This window comes from Zingiber officinale, chromosome 9A (genome assembly GCF_018446385.1).
Source record: "Zingiber officinale cultivar Zhangliang chromosome 9A, Zo_v1.1, whole genome shotgun sequence".
Lineage (NCBI taxonomy): Eukaryota > Viridiplantae > Streptophyta > Magnoliopsida > Zingiberales > Zingiberaceae > Zingiber > Zingiber officinale.
Window position 1 is genome coordinate 793,090 of NC_056002.1, and position 16,716 is coordinate 809,805.

The 16,716-nt window shown below is 38.1% G+C and overlaps 1 protein-coding gene across 2 annotated transcripts; it reads right to left on the reverse strand.

Annotated features, from left to right (window-relative positions):
- Positions 1 to 62: 62 nt before the first annotated feature.
- On the reverse strand, positions 63 to 13,569 carry LOC122019923 (serine/threonine-protein kinase BSK1-like). 2 transcript variants are annotated; one of them, XM_042577556.1, is made up of 10 exons: positions 12,651 to 13,569; positions 12,124 to 12,552; positions 11,876 to 12,011; positions 11,261 to 11,394; positions 10,126 to 10,231; positions 9,077 to 9,162; positions 1,711 to 1,899; positions 1,025 to 1,189; positions 791 to 904; positions 63 to 479 (listed from the first exon to the last, which is right to left on the reverse strand). In XM_042577556.1, the coding sequence occupies exons 2-10, from the start codon at positions 12,451 to 12,453 to the stop codon at positions 225 to 227; spliced, it is 1,515 nt and encodes a 504-aa protein (XP_042433490.1). In that variant the 5' UTR covers positions 12,454 to 12,552; positions 12,651 to 13,569; the 3' UTR covers positions 63 to 224. The 2 variants fall into 2 exon arrangements, with proteins under 2 accessions (XP_042433490.1, XP_042433489.1); XM_042577555.1 differs by having other exon boundaries at positions 12,124 to 13,569.
- Between the last annotated feature and the right edge of the window lie 3,147 nt (positions 13,570 to 16,716).

Sequence of the window (16,716 nt, forward strand, 5' to 3'; positions counted from 1 at the left end):
GATCAGAAATTATTGCAGTGATGTGCTAACTGCGACTATGAAGAGTAGGCGTACACGCTTGATTGACTCAGAAACCTCTCAATTAATCAGATATAACAGATAAGGAAAACCAAATACATTAAATTAATCGAAACATTTTTTTCCCTCTATAATATTTCTTTTCCAGGCACGGCAAGCACAGATGAACAAGAGCATAGTGAGAAGATACAATTACATGAGCATAATTAGGAACCTCTAGTGTTCTTCTGCCTCTTCTCTTCAAGCTTTGCAGCTTCGTTTAACATGTCCAGGGAGTCGCCCTGCATGTTCAGCTTGGCAAGAGCAACAGCTTGCATATAGAAAGCAGTCGGCCAATCAGGGTAAAGGCATTGTGCTTGCATAGCATCTCGTAAAGCTGCATCAGGTTGGTCGCACAAAAGATGGCATAAGCTTCGCCTAGCATAGACAGTCGGCGAGATCATAGTACCAACATCTATGAACTGCAAAACAAATTGGGCAAGAACAATGCCAACTTGAGCAATGTGTGCTATAATGTCAAACAACCTTCACAAATAGATAACAATGTTGATGTTGCTAGCATAGCCATTGTGTGATACTAAGATTAATCGGTTAGGTGGAATCAGTTTGGAATGGAACTAGTGAAGTGGGTTCCTATAAATTCATCAATTAAACTCATCACATTCAACACTATAGAACAGATGTATCATGTATGAGACCAGCACTCAAATTTTTATCCTAGTAAAACAAACCATTTTGTCCCCAATCATTCACTTATGTAGAACAGAAATACCTGAGAGTAACACTCAATTGCTGTCTTAAATTCTTTGTCGCGGAAAGCAAAATCCCCTCGCTTGCGTGCTTCCAGCATATCCCGCATCTGCTGTGTCCATTCTTGGAATGATAGCTGATAATCATGAAAAGATCAATCCATTATACTATTCCTATAAACTAGAACTACTTTCTAAACCATAGTATTGCCGAAAACAATCAAAATAGTTTCTTGTGTCAAAATATGCATAACTACCTCATTAGTTACTTCATCATCTCTGTAGTGAGTCATTACTAAAATCTGATGGATGGCTGTAAGATCCATTCTGGAGCAGGCCTCCCCCATAGGCGACAGAGGCTGCTGCAGAGGTGGAGCTTCTTCATGCTGCTTCTCAAGGCCCATCATTATGTGAGATGGCACCTGTGCGACACAAAACATTATTAGTATAAAACATACTTTCAGAAATTCTAGACCACTAAAACATTTCTGAAATGTAACATTGGCTTACTCATTTGTTGAATCTTTTAAATGCTTGACAAGCATCCAATTAACAAACAGAGGCAACTTAGTGAGTTTATAAGAGTCACCTATCTCATGTAAGAGTTATTTTATTTCATTTCTATTCTTAAATGGCAACATTTGCTCCACAAAGGAGCACATTGTGGCATTGCATCTGCAGATGCCCATAGCAAACAAGAAGGTATGCTCAGCTTTTAAGAGGATCGAATCACTCACTTCTCCAATTGTTTTCATTATCTCATAACAGAAGCTATTATTTGTAAGGGAATTGAGAATATTAAGTTTTGAAAGACTAATAAACTAAATGAACATCACGCACACTTGTCTCAAGATGTATCTTGTCAAACTGAACGGTTCATATTTCAAATGCAGCAGACAATTTTTTTACTAGTATTCAAGAACTGTCTTAACATAAATTGTACCTCTGATTTTCTTTGCAATAGTTCAAGTGTTGCCACCAGCTTCTTTGTACCGGGTCGGTCCCTAGGCTCGTACTGTAAACACTGAGAAGCAAGGTCAACTAGTGTAGTTGCCTCTTCAGTTGAGAAATTTCCTTCCAAGTGAGAATCCATTAAGACTAAAGTGTTTTTATCACGTATCATGTCAAGAGCCTGCAAGAACTTGGATCTCATCAATTACTCAAATATATTTGTCCTTTCGCATAGTATAACCACATATATTCATGTGTGTGTGCACATAGTATAATCAATACAAATGAACCAATATTCACGTGCACATGCTCTATAAATTTTGCTAATCACAAGTAAAAGGTGGACTAAATAATAAAAATAGTTACGGATGGGTATAGTCAAACTGAAGCTGGAGTATTCACAGGCACCATGATAGATAAGCCATAATTTTCTTTAATCCTTTTGTGTAGGGCCTTGATAAGACATGTAACTCATGGGCTTAGCTATTAACTGAGAAAACTACATCGTGGCTAAAATCAAATCTTCCCAAAATGGAAGATTTAACATCTGACTATATGATCTTCACAAAACATAACCAAATTGTAGCTCCTTTAGCCAACTTAATAGCATGTGACAGGAAACACCACAATGGAGCACTGATGTATGGCAACAGAGACATGAACAATGGCAAAATTCATGCCACCTAAAGTAAAAGGATGGTTGATATTTGTGGTATTCTTTGATTGCAATTTTTCAGCCTCGTGTTTTTCTATATAGATATTTGTACTACTCCTGGCTTAGAAAGCCAGTTGTTCGGGAGCCTAATCTCCTATCAAAAAAAGGTCCTCCTGTCGTTCCACAAGACATCACAATGGCATTTTTTTCACAATGTTGTATTGGTTTTAGTAACATTTCATTATGTTTGTTAAAATCAAGGCTAAATGCTAATCTTTTAGTTAGTGTATCACTTTGTTCAAAGTTGAAATTTCAGCCACCTTCCTTTGTTAGTTTCCAGAATTATCTTATCTTCACCTAATTCACAAACTACCAACCAAAAACTTGCATCAGTAACACTTGTCATGGCAACTTATCATAAGATTATTCAATCTGAGAGTAAACAACTTGATCCTGTCCGAAAACGGAGATGGCGGCAAACTGGGAATGTGACTGGAAAGTTGACGAAGACTCCACGCAAGCCTGCAACACAAAGTCGTTAGTGCCGGGCCGGGAAGGTGTTCCCAGCGATGACCCTCCGACGTTCAAGTCAGTTTTCAGCGAGTAGAAAAGATGGAGAACTGTAACAAGAGCATGTAGAAAATGAAGTTGCTGTTAGAGTGTATACTAAAAGCCTAGCTTTTGGTATAAACATTTATCTAGAAATAAGAATCACATTGGTCAAATGTCTACATTTATGATAAATGTAGTTGTTCAATTAATTTATATTGTAGATAACATGGTGTATGGTGTCACACACAGAGGATCATGTTATCAGTACCTTATAAATTATAAACAGTAGCTCACGACCATAATGGAAAGGAACAAACCATTGGAAGGTCGTAGTGTAATTAGGTATTAGTTTATCTTAACTATATAATTACACTAGTACACTTAGAGTGTATTGAGTAGGACCATTAGAGGTCGTTTCTTTTATACTGACTTTATAAAGAAACAAAGACCTCGGTTATTATGGAAGTGTGTGCTCTTAATCCTAATATAATAACAAGCACATATATTTTATATTTATTTTTTAATTTATCAATGGGTGAGATTTAGTTCGATGAATCAATAAGCCCGATAAGTTGGGAAATGATATCACTTATAGTGTGTGTTGTTGATTATAGAAGGAAACTGTGTCCTAGTGATCTAGGTTGAGAATGTCCCCAAGAGGAGCTCATAAGGATTGTCATTAAACCCTGCAGGTGGACTTAGTCGAAGCTGAGTGGTACTACTCTTGGAGCTAGATATTAATTAAGTGAGTTGTCAGTAACTTACTTAATTAGTGGATATTTGTTATCTTAAACACAGGGAGACTAACACACTCATAATAAGAAGGAGCCCAAAATGTAATTTGGGATTGGTGCGGTAGTTCAATAATAGTTCTTTAGTGGAATGAATTATTATTGATGAAATTAAGTTGTGTGTTCAGGGCGAACATGTTAGTTAGAGCCCTAGAGCCAATCATTTGATGATTGTATGGACTCATGTATATCATATTCTTGTATATTAATAAAGGCATTGGTTTTTGGTTATTATGCTTATTTGTATTAGTGTCAGATAAAATAAGTATAGTAACGTCCTTGAGTAGAACGTTCATACCTATATCAATCGATTAGTTGAATCGATAGTGAGATGATATAGGGAACACTACTCTAAAACATTCCTAGTCGAGTATTAGCATTCAGGGACAATGTTAATAAGACTAGCATGTAGGTCGGCTCGATGACTTGATCTCAAGTCGTGGATATAGAGATATCAGTCGACATGGGTATGCGTTAGAGAATGTATCTTGAATGACCCGCCGTGAGAAAGTATCGTGGATCGTTATATGAGTGTCATATACTTTCTCGTGTGCTATTAGTATGACTATTAGTCCTTTGACATGAAGTCACCATGGATCACATATGGAGTTATGTACTTTAGTTTCATCAAACGTCACCTGTACTATAAAGGCGATTATCGGGTATGTAACAAATTATGCAGAGGGATGTGAGTGATGTAGATGGGATCTATCCTCCCATACGACGGGAGCGACATCAATATTCTTGATAGAGTTAGACCACGAAGTGCATGGCCACGCCCAAATGAGTCAACATGAGATGTTGAGCTTATTTGATCGAGTGAGTCTACTTGGAGTTCAAGATTTAGATTGATTAGAGGATGACACGGTCTACGCCTCATATCGATCAATCTAGATGTCTAGGATGAAGGACACTTGTCATATTTTGTGAGTAGTCACAATTGGTAGTCACAAGGTGATGTCGGATCTCGACATTCTTGTAACGGGTAGTAATGATGTGTTGCTAGATACCGCTCATTACTTATGCTCTAAATGGGTTTAGGCATTGCCAACGCTATGAGAACCTATAGGGTCACACACTAGGACAATTAGGTGGAGATTAGGTTCATATGATGAACCAAGAGGATTAGATTCATTTGATGAATCAAATTGGATTAAGAGTAATCCTAATTTGGCTAACTTGAGTTCGACTCAAGTTGATTCATGTGTTCAATGAGTCTAATTTAGATTTTGACTCATTGAATCAATTTAATTTAATGAATTAGATTCATTATATTAAGTTGGCTCGAATCAAATGGTTGGATTAGATCCACCATGGTAGAGATGAGTCAAGTTTGACTTGACTTGAGAAGGAAGACCAAAGGTCAATTTTGACTTGACCTTTTGCCACCTCATTGGTGAGTTGGCATTAGGTGGACCAATAATGATGTTCCACATCATGGGTGCCACCTCATGGAAGTAACAAAGCCACTCTCTTAATGGTTTCATATTAATTGCAATTAATGCAATTAATGTGATTTTATAGTTTCATATTAATTGCAATTAATGCATTAAATGAATTAAGTGGCCGGCCACTTGTTTTGTGAATGAGAAATTTGATTTTCATTCATGTGTATCTTCTTCCTCCTTCCTCTCAAGCTCTCCCTCCCCTCCCTTGGTCGAACCACATAGGTGCTAGCACACCTTGGTTTTGGTCATCTCCATCTAGTGTGTCCGTGTGGATACTTCTAGAGGACCGGCGCTTGACGGTCTTGAGATCCGGCATCATTTGGACGAGCGGGAACGCGAAGGGCATCGCATCAAGGGTAAACACTTTTTCCTCATAGATCTAAGTAGTAGATCAGTTTTTGAACTCGTACAAGAAATAGTTTTTCGAATTTTTTTATACGAATCTTTGCACGGATCTACGGCTTTGGGTCCTTCGGGGTTTCCGCGACGCGAAAAAGCGATTTTCGCGGCTCGAAGAACCCAACAGAACACGGGATGCTTAATTTCATCGGGAGACCAAAATCAATTCCTCCTCTCGGTCCCTATCGTAGCCTCTTATTTATAGAGTACTATACCCACCTATACCCACTTTCTATACCCACCCAATAGGGGCCGGCCAAGCTAGCTTGGGAACCAAGCTAGGGCCGGCCTAGGTATAAATTGGGGTGGGCGGCCCTAGCTTGAACCCAAGCTAGTAGGGGCCGGCCAAATTAAATTAAAAAAGAATTTTAATTTTAATTTTTATTATGTGGAAGAAATAATTTATTAAAGAGAATTAAAATTAAAATATCTCTCTTGTAAAAGATTTACAAAAGATTAAAGAAAGAGATTAGATCTCTTTCCTTATTTGTAGATTGGTGAGATATTTTATTTTCTCTTTAAAATTATCCACATGTTGATAAAATTAAAATTATAGAAATTTCTTTTTATCAACCATGAAGAGATTTTTAAAGAGAAATTTTATTTTTAAAATTTCTGGAAACAAATTAAGAAGTTTTAATTGTTGATTAAAACTTGTCTAATTTATCTCTTTTGATGTGGCCGGCCATTAGAGATTAATTGGGGAAATTTTATTTTATTTTTCTCAATTAAATCATGTCAAGGGAATTAAGGAAATTTTATTGTAATTAAATTTCCTAATTTACTAGAGGAATATAAAAGAAGGGGTGAGGGTGCCTTCATAGGGACAACCTCTATTATTTCTCTCCCTCTTTTATTCCTTGGAGTGGCCGGCCATCCTCTTCCTCTCTCCCTCTTTGTGGTGGCCGAAACTCTCAAAGGCTTGGAGTTCTTGTGGCGGCCGGATACTACTTGGAGAAGAAGAAGAAGAAGAAGGAGAGAAAGCTAGCATCTCTTGGAGCTTGGTTGGTGTTTTGTTCTTCATCCTTGGTAAAGCTTTTTGTGGCCGAACCTAGCTAGGAGGAGAAGAAGGTGGTTGGTGGTTTCTCATCTCGGAAGATCGTTGCCCACACAACGTCCGAGGTTAGAAGAGGAATACAGTAGAAGATCAAGAGGTCTTTCTAGAAGGTATAACTAGTAGTTTTTCCTTTTCCGCATCATACTAGTTATTTATGAAAATAATACCAAATACAAGAGGCTTACGATTCTAGTATTTCGAATATGTTTTTTGATGTTGTGTTTTTTTTGTTTTACCTTGTGATTTGATTGTTCTTTTCGGTTAACCTAAAGTTATTTTAGTAAATTAAATATTAGCTTTCTATAAAAGGTTTTGTCTAATCGGTGGTGGTTGCTCCCATATCCAAGAAGGCAATGTGCCTCGCCACGTCAGTACTGGGAACCAATTATAGAAATTAATATTTAATGAAATTAATAACTTAAGGTGATTTGGGTTGAACGTGTTAAGTTCCGCAGGAGATCCAAGTCAAAACCTAAAAGAACAAATAGATTAAGTTTTGGATCAAACGTGTTAAGTTCCCCGGCGATCCAAAATTTAATTTAAAAGAACACATGGTAGCTAGGAAAAGGTTCAGACCTTTGTACAAAATTTTTGTACAGTGGAACCTCTAGGCTTTCCGAGTAGCAACCAACAGTTGCACATACCTTCGCCTGTAGGTGGGAACTGTTGGTGCAAGTTGTACTAATAATCTGGTTTTGATGTATGACAAATAAGTTAAAGTTAGATGTGGCGTGTGTTTAACCTTTTACCAAGTGTGTAGGAGTTGACGAGTCTGGAGGACTTGACACTAAGCTGAAATCTAGCTAGGTTCGCTGGACTCGATAGCTGGTGCAAAGTCCAGATAGGTCCGCAGGACCCGATATCTGGCGAGAAGTCCGGTTGGGTCCGCAGGACCTAACAACCGGCTGGCGAGAAGACTTGGTGGATCAAAGGCAAATCAAGCGACTGCAGTTGGTGCAGTCGGTAAGTAAGAGGTAAGCAACTAGAGGAGAGATCCAGTGAGGACACGTTCCCGGTTGAGGGAGCGGCGTCGGTCCAGCTTAGGTCTATTTGGGAAACCTAAGCTGAGACCTTAACTAGATCCTAGTTTCAAGGAGACAGGATCTAATTACTACTCTCATTTTATTATGTTGTGCTAACACTGTTTTGCAGGATAAACATATTTTTATTTACCCGGACTGACTCTTTTTTGCAGGAAGGAGAAGTGGGAAAAAGCGGAATTCAAGCGCCTGGACCAACTCGCCCGGGCGAGTGCCTGGACAGGCACCCAGGTGGTCCGAGCGCTCGAAATTGGTCCAGGCGAAAAGTTATCCAGGAGCTGAATTGGAGCTCGTCGACTGGCCAAACCCACATCAACGGTCCAAGCAACCGGAGGGGGTCTGGTTCCGGGTGCCCGGAGGTGGATAAACTTCGCGGATGAAGTTTCGACGAGAGGTCACCATGTCAGCATGATCCAGGCGCCCAGAGGGGTTGGTGCCCAGAATGGGCCTATATAAGGATCTTCAACCAGAAGCTTCAGGACAACATCTGCTACAACTTTCCTTCCTACGTGTTGCTTCAAAAAGGCTCCGACGACGCAATAACGCTCCACTGACAACTGGACATCAAGTTTTACTTAGTTTTCTTTATTGTTGGTAATCTTTCATATATAGTTCTTGTACTTCATTATTGTATCTTTTCGAACTATTAGTGGATTGTCTTGTGTATCTTGACTCTTGAAGCCATTCTCTAATCCACCCTAAGGTGGCAATATAGCAATTTCATCAAAAGTCTATAACGTGTCTTATAAGTTGAGACATAATAGTCAAGACTAAGGGCTACATCAATAATCTTGTTCAGCTATAGGTTCTAACACAATGTGTTTCGAAAACCAAACTAGCCATGAGCAGCTGGTTGGAACCAAATGGACTGACTGACTAGGAAAATGACATCACAGATATAATTTATATTTTTACATTTATCAAAATAATTATATGTTTAATAAAGATATTAACATACTGGTGATCCATCAACTGGAGAAAGAATGTCACAAATATGCTTTTGTACAAATATTTTTTTAATTACATATATACACAACCCCAAGAGAAAGGAACAGAAGAACACCAACCATTAGCCTAGAAACCTAACTGGATTCAATTTTCTCGGTTACTATTTTCATATCACTCAATTTATGAGTCAAACTGGATTGAATTTGTTGTTGGCTCCTGGTTTCACCAGCCAGTCCAGTTCAGTCTTAAAAACACTGATACAATGCAACTCCTTTTGTCAAGAGCTGACAGGGATTTTCATGAATGCAGATAAGAGATTGCAAAGGAATTTATCAAATAACCATGGTAGTCTACTATCGGTATGCGGGCTCTCACTAACCTGATTTTATTCACCAGGTTTCTTACTACCAACAATCTATGTTTAAAAACATGCATATCTAACCCTAAGAGCATGGAACAATAACTTACATGAGTAGGAGGAATGCGCTTTCCACTCAGAAGATCCAAAAGGACAGTGCCAAAGCTAAATATCACACTCTCTGGAGTTACTCTCCCTGCAGAAAATCAAAGGTATTCCAGTCATAGGCACAAGCCTGAATTTATTTTTACTTTAGCAGGTATTAATATATTGATAGGTTAAGAAAGATAGAATAGTGGTAATAATTTTGCACCTGGAAAATTAAAAAAAAACATGAATGCCACTTTACAACTTAACTTAATTTCAAATCTCACACACATCAATTTGCTTGGATTGTCGTCATAATCCCAAAGCATTGATTGCTGGATAGAAATTGAGTAACATACGAGTGAAATAGACAATAATAAATCAAATTAGGTAGATTGGGCATTACATAAAGCTAATATAAAGCCTTGCCATAGTGTTCCAGACTAAGTGGGCACGTTTGAAGGATCACGTCAATTTGAAACCAACAGGAACTCCACCTGTAATTCAGTCTACTACAAGGCTCGTACAATTTGCCCTTGATACTATGGTATGAAGGAAAAAAAAAATACCAATATGATCTTGCATCAAAGGAGATAAGAGACGGTTCTGTGGAATGAAATCAGAACTTCGTGTTTTCTGATCGGATGGTATGAAGTAAGAATAAAACATCTAATGGATATCCATAGACATATAGCAAGTGTTATATGCCAATAATTCTCTCTTTTAGAAATTTCATACTCTCTGCATATATCCTCCAAACCTCTGCTGAGATTTTGAAATAGGGGGAAATCAATAATGATTTGTTTCGGTAGATTGTAGTTTATCATTGTATAGACAGATATTTTTCTAAATGTTACGTATGGAACATGTATATAACACAAAACTCAATGATGAAAAAATTACTACAATCCTTTCCTCACCAAAAATAAAGCACTATGCTCAAGCATGCAACAGAGTTTTGCTCGTAGCAAAATGCTAAAAAGAAACATCAAACAAAGAGAATTTGCGCAGATGATATTAGTATCAAAGATGTACTTAACAAATCTCTTCAGTGACAAAAATAAGCTAGTACCATTTCTCAAATACTCTGGTGGTGTATATGCTAGATTAGTGCTATAACTTTTCCCATCCCGGCTGTTCTTCATAAAACCAAAACAAGAAAGTCGTGGATCACCATCCTGCATGCATATATGAAAAAATAAACTAAAACCAGCCAGCATTTTAAACAAATGTCACAACAATTTCTGTGAATGCAGCAAATTCAGGAAGTGGAAAATACTATAATTGTTTACTTTTCCTTTTTCATCTTACAGTTTCAGAAGCTATGCTCATAAGTTTTACACATTGAAATTATTTTCTATCTAGTTGCATGGCCAAGATAAATGAGTGCATGTACATGGCCTCTTTATGTGATTGCAGTAAATTGGCAAAGGGTGAAATGAATCACACCAATTCTACATACATTTACGACCTAACAAGCCAGTATTTTCAACAATTTAGAATTATGTTCACTTGCCTTTTAATCTTATAGCTCCTACATACAAAATATGCTTTGGCAACTTCAAACTTGAAAAGGAAGAAGAGATTGAATGGTGAATCAGAAACAGAATCTAACTCTGGTTCATTTAACTTTTGCTGGTATTGTTATAAATGGATAAAAAACTATTGGTATTTATTACGCACGAACAGAATATCTTGGCCTGTAGTTAGTAATTGAATACTTTGTCAGAAACCAAAAACTCATAATACACACACTAAAACCAACTGTAACTAACCAAGTGTATTCAGGGATTCTTAAAGACAGAAAATCCAGTTCAATAAAGGATGCATTCTCAAATGGCAATGAAAACTTTGCTCACAAGCATAATATCTCTTAAGTCACAGAAGTTTGCCCATTTTGATTCAATCATAGAGAACTTTGTCTTTAGCATAGAAAAAAATCAATACCATGAGATTTGACAAATCACTACATCTTAGTTTCCAAGTAGAAGCTTGCAGAATAAGAAACCGAGCAGACAAGTTTCATAAAGTTGCAAAGACAATATAGAATAAAAGCTGCTCGGCTCAATATTATCTTCTTTTAAAAGTACAAACTCCAATGATATTTTCCCACAACAAACCATTGTTGTGTCAGCAATATATCATACTGCAGAAGAATCCTAACTATTCAAATGAAAAGATGATTCAATAATAATTAGCTAAGTCACCTCGTCAAAAAGGACTCTGTAAGCATTCAGGTCATGATACAGTGGTCGTTCCTCATTGCTGCAGTATTCAAGGGCTTCGGCCATATAGAATGCAACTCTTAGACGCATAGCCCATTCAATAGTTTGGTTTTCCCCTTCGAAGCAAAGAATGATAAAGGGTAAGATTTCATATAAAATAAACTTTAAGTAGTAACGCAAAAAAGACCTTCCATAAGATGCTGAACAAATTGCAGTTTTTCTTTACCAAAATTGTTTTTTTTATCTTCTACATAGGAACAACAAATTCACCATGCTTCATTTGACAAACCAAGATTTTATCTTGTTGTTAGAACAACTTGGATATTGAGAAGCGTGTCCAGTTCCTAACTAAATCAGTCTAATGACACTCGCTCCCAACAGTTTTGCATACTAGTTAACCACTTTCAATGAAGGCGACAGCTTAAAAATTCGGCTTATAACAAGTACACAAATTATGGCATAGTACTCCAATAGAAAAGCAATGCAAATTGAGAGCTTCCAGATACTCCAGCTCAACAAAATGATAAGTAACACTCATTTTTCAACTAATGAAGTCATTTCAACAGAAGAAGATAATTGGGTGATGGGAATACATACAGTGGAAGAGATGCTTTGCAAGGGTGTCATTTGGCATATACTCAGCCACCAGGAGTCTCTCATCTCCTTCACAACAGTACCCAATTAGATTCGCCAGCCTCCTGTGCCTCAATTTCCCAACTCCCCATGCTTCCTCCTATAATCGCAAGAAGAAGAAGCAATTATTCCCTTTTTGCTACCAACAACAAGATCAATCGAGAAACAAAACGAGACGATGGGTGGGTTAGGGGGCGGGAGGAGAAACTAACGGCGAACTGTTTGGGATCAGGCCAGGCAGTCTTGGTGAACTTCTTGACGGCGATCCACCTGCGGTTCTGTAGCCGGCCCTTGTAGACCACATTAGGGGCTTTGTCGACGCTCTCCGACACGACGTTCTCAGGGATGAATCCGTTGGTCGCCTCCCTGAGCTCCGCCAGCGAGAACTGGTCAAAGGCCGGCACTTCTCGCCCACGGCTGCCCCCACCACTGTCCTCGGCCGCCTGGAGCGACAAGGACGGGCGGCGGCGCTGCTGCTGCTGCTGGCTCTGGTGGCTCCACTTCTCGCTCTCCGACCGCAGGAAGGAATTGCAGCACCCCATGGCCGCCACCAGCTACGAGGAAGACGAGACGACGACTACAAAAGCTACGCCTTTCTCGATGGAAACTTCTCTGCCTCTCCTCTTAGGCTCTTAGCCCTTCTATATATGTATCGGTTAAAACGGAAATTACATGGAAAGTGTGAAAAATATCAACTTTTTCACACGAGTAACCTGAAAATAAGGCAAGAGAACTACACCTACTACTCCACTTGCTTCTCTATTTGCCCCTCATGCTTCCTTCGAGTGGGAGCTCAGTCTCGACTTGCGCAACCAGAAATGATAATTCATCTCCTTTTATTCCTCATCTCCTTTGCCTTTAACTGGACACGCAACAAACGAGCAGCATTTAGTACATGCAGCAAGCAACTGCTGTTAACGTCATCTCTAGTCATTTCTTCGCACAACGCTACTTCATGCTTTATAGAAATGTATCTACTTGGTCTGCATTTCTCGGTGAAAATTATGTGTCAGGTGGAGACAGATCTTTATCAGAATGAAAAGAACATATGAATCTCACGAGTCGCGAACTCTCGTCACGGGCCCTGCAAATTTCTTTTTTGCATTCCTATGTTATCGGAGCACCTTCTAGCTTCACACACTCGCAATGAATGCAAAAGAAAAAAAATTGCCGGAGCTGGAAATCTGGTCAGTGCACAAATTGGTGGATTGCTCAGCCATATATGGAAGTGGCTGAAAGCTATGACTTTCACGCATATGGCCGAGTCATAGCGCGTCCTTTGACGAGCGAACGAGTTCATACATACAAAACCACAAATTGTTGCTCGCTCTTGTGGCCTGTGGGGAAGAGAAGACTCGGAGCCTGCCAGATTTGAATCAAGCTTCCATCCACATTCCACCACTTGGTTCCCGTTGAGTTGAATTGTGTCTCTGAACAGTAAGGGCATCTGTTCGTAACGGCGAGTGTTTGGACCGGGGCTATCCACGAGCATCCGATCATCCTAATTTACTTTAGCCTTTCCCTATTAAAAAATTGGATTATAAACAAGTAAATAAATTACTTGTATTATATTCACACTTTAAAGACACTACAACACTTTTGAGAATTAAGGAAAAGAAAAGAAAGATGAAGAACAACTTTCAACTTGAAGACTCTATATTTTTATTTTCCGTTGGATGATTGAATATGAATACAGGAGAGAGTTTTTATAGTACTCACCATGCAAGATAAATAGTTATCAAAAACTAAATTCTATCCACAAATAAATTTTATTCCTATCTATTAGATGAGAGAAATACTCCTAACCACACATATTTTAATTTCTATCTTAAATCCTATCTATTAAATGAGAGAAATACTCCAAACCACACATTCTAATTTCTATCTATTAAATTCTATTCATTGAATGAGAAAATTATTCTCATCCATATATTTTTATTTTTATCCGTTAACGGGTTGGTATTAATCTTCAACACTCTCCCTCAACACCAACCTTTTGTACTGTGCTGAGTTGATAACGGAACATCTTGAATTTGTTGGCACTCAAGCCTTTTGTGAACACATCCGCAACTTGATCATCTGTACTAATTTGTCTCATCTCAATTTCTCCTTGTAGAACTTTTTCTCTAATAAAACAATAATGCACTTCAACATACTTAGTTATTACATGAAAGACCGGATTTTCCGCAAACCAAATTGCTGATTAATTGTCACAATATACTGAAATTGCATAGTCTACTGGTTGATGTAGATTATTCATTAGTTGTATTAACCATGTGCTCTCTTGAGCTGTCATTGCTGCTGCTCGATACTCAGCTTCAATGGTTGACAATGATACAGTTGGTTGTCTCTTGTTGCACCACGAGATTGTTCCAGAACCAAGCTTGAATACATAACCAGTTGTTGATCTTCTTATGTCACAATCTCCTGCATAGTCAGCATCGTAGTAGCCAACTAACTTGTAGTCTTCATTTCTTTTGTACAAAAGGTCATAATCAATTGTGCTCTTTACATATCTTAGTATTCGTCGAGCTGCTTCCAAATGAGGCTTCTTTGGATTTTGCATATACCGACTTATCACACTGACTGCATAAGAAATATCAAGTCGAGTTAAGGTTAAGTAGATGAGACTGCCTACCAATTGTTGATACATAGTTGCATCTTCTAAACTTTTTTCTTCATGTGCACACATTCTGACATTTGGTTCCATAGGTGTCGAGATCAGCTTGCATTCGAGCATTCCAAACTTTTTCAACAAGTCTTTGGAATATTTTTGTTGATAAAGAAATATTCCATTTTGTGTGTGATTAATCTCTAAACCAAGAAAATGCTTAAGTTGCCCAAGTTCTTTCATTTGAAATCGAACTGATATATTCTCTTTCGTTTGAAGAATTTCTGCTTTATCATCGCCTGTTATGACTAGGCCATCTACATATACTAGCACAATAGCTAATTTTCCTTTATTTGTCTTGATAAATAAACTGGAATCTGTAGAGGTTACTAAATAACCACTTTGAGTTAGAAATTCAGCAATTTTACCATACCATGCCCTGGGTGCTTATTTCAATCCGTAGAGCGCTTTTCGTAACTTTCACACATATTCAGGATGATGTTGGTTCTGAAAACCTATTGGCTGGATCATATAAATTTCCCGATCCAATTCTCCATGAAGAAAAGCGTTCTTCACATCCATCTGCCATAGATTCCAGTCTTTGTTGGCTACAAGTGCAAGTAGGATTCGTACAGTTGTAAGTTTTGTCACTGAACTAAATGTTTCATCATAGTCTAGTTCATACTGTTGAGAAAAGCCATGAGCTACCAATCGTGCCTTGTACCTCTCGATTGATCCATCTGGACAACGCTTTATTTTGAAAACCCACTTGCAAGAAATGGGTTTCACATCTCTTGGTTTTGATATGAGATCCCAAGTTTGATTTTGTTGCAGTGCAGCAATCTCTTCTTTCATGGCTATCACCCACTCGGGACTTTGCGATGCTTCTTTAAACATCTTGGGTTCTGTTGCTTCTTCAACTATGGCTGCATTGACATATTTTGGATTTGGCCTTCGTGTTCTTATTGACCTTCGGAGTTGAGATTGTGGAATTAATTCTTCCATTTCACTAGGTCTCTCTTCTTCATTTGGTTGTTGATATATGCCGGTTTGCCAAAGACTCCGAGCCACTTTTTGCTCAATATCATTGTCATTTGGATCTTCTGATTCATCTGAACTTGATTGAAGTTGAATAGTATGCTCTCTCATCTTTTGTTGCAATTTGTCTTCGAGGTCTTTAGAGTCTAACAACACCTCCTTAACTGGGTTCCACCAAGAAGATGCTTCATTGAACACTACATTTCGTGAAGTGTAACATCTTCCGCTTGTTGGATCGCAACATTTCCATCCTTTTCTTTGGCTATCGTATCCCACAAAGATACATTTAATAGCTTTCTTGTCGAACTTGGTTCGTAAGTGATCAGAAACAAATACATAACATATACAACCAAATACTCTAAAGTAGTTAACTGCAGATTTTATGTTCCATAATTTCTCAAAGGTAAAATGAATTCTAACCTTGGTTGAGGAAGTTTGTTAATGACAAAAGTTGTAGTCCTCATTGCTTCAACCCAAAATCGTCCAGGTACATTCTTGTTGTGCAACATACTCCGACAAATTTCTGCAAGATGTCGGTTCTTTCTTTCTGCTACGTCATTCTACTGTGGTGTGTTGGCACATGTGTACTGATGGTATATTCGACTTTCTCTTAAGTATAGTTATATTCTCCCCCGTTGTCTGTGCGTAGACAACAGATCTTTGTTCCCAATTCTCCTTCGACTGATTGTTTGAACTCTTTAAACTTGGAAAATGTATCAGATTTTTCTTTCATAAATAAGATCCAGACATACATTGAGAAGTCATTAATGAATGTCACCATGTACCGCATACCATCGATTGATGGTTGCTTAATGAGTCCGAATACATCAGAGTGGGCTAATTCTAATGGTTCCTTTGCTTTAAACTTTGACTCTTGATATGGTAATTGATGTGCTTTACCATATTGACATCCCGCACATACAATGTCTGTTCGTATGTCTAGTTGAAGAAGCTCCTTAAGCATCGACTTCTTCATCATCATGTTTATCGAATAGTTAACATGACCTAATCTCATATGTCATATGTTTGATGTTTCACTTTTTCTTGTCTTATCTATATATGCACACTCTGCTGACATCACCTAGACTGACTCCAGTCGTTGCTCCTCCATTATCGGTGTTTCTGATATTTTGAGATTTCAATATACCTTTACATC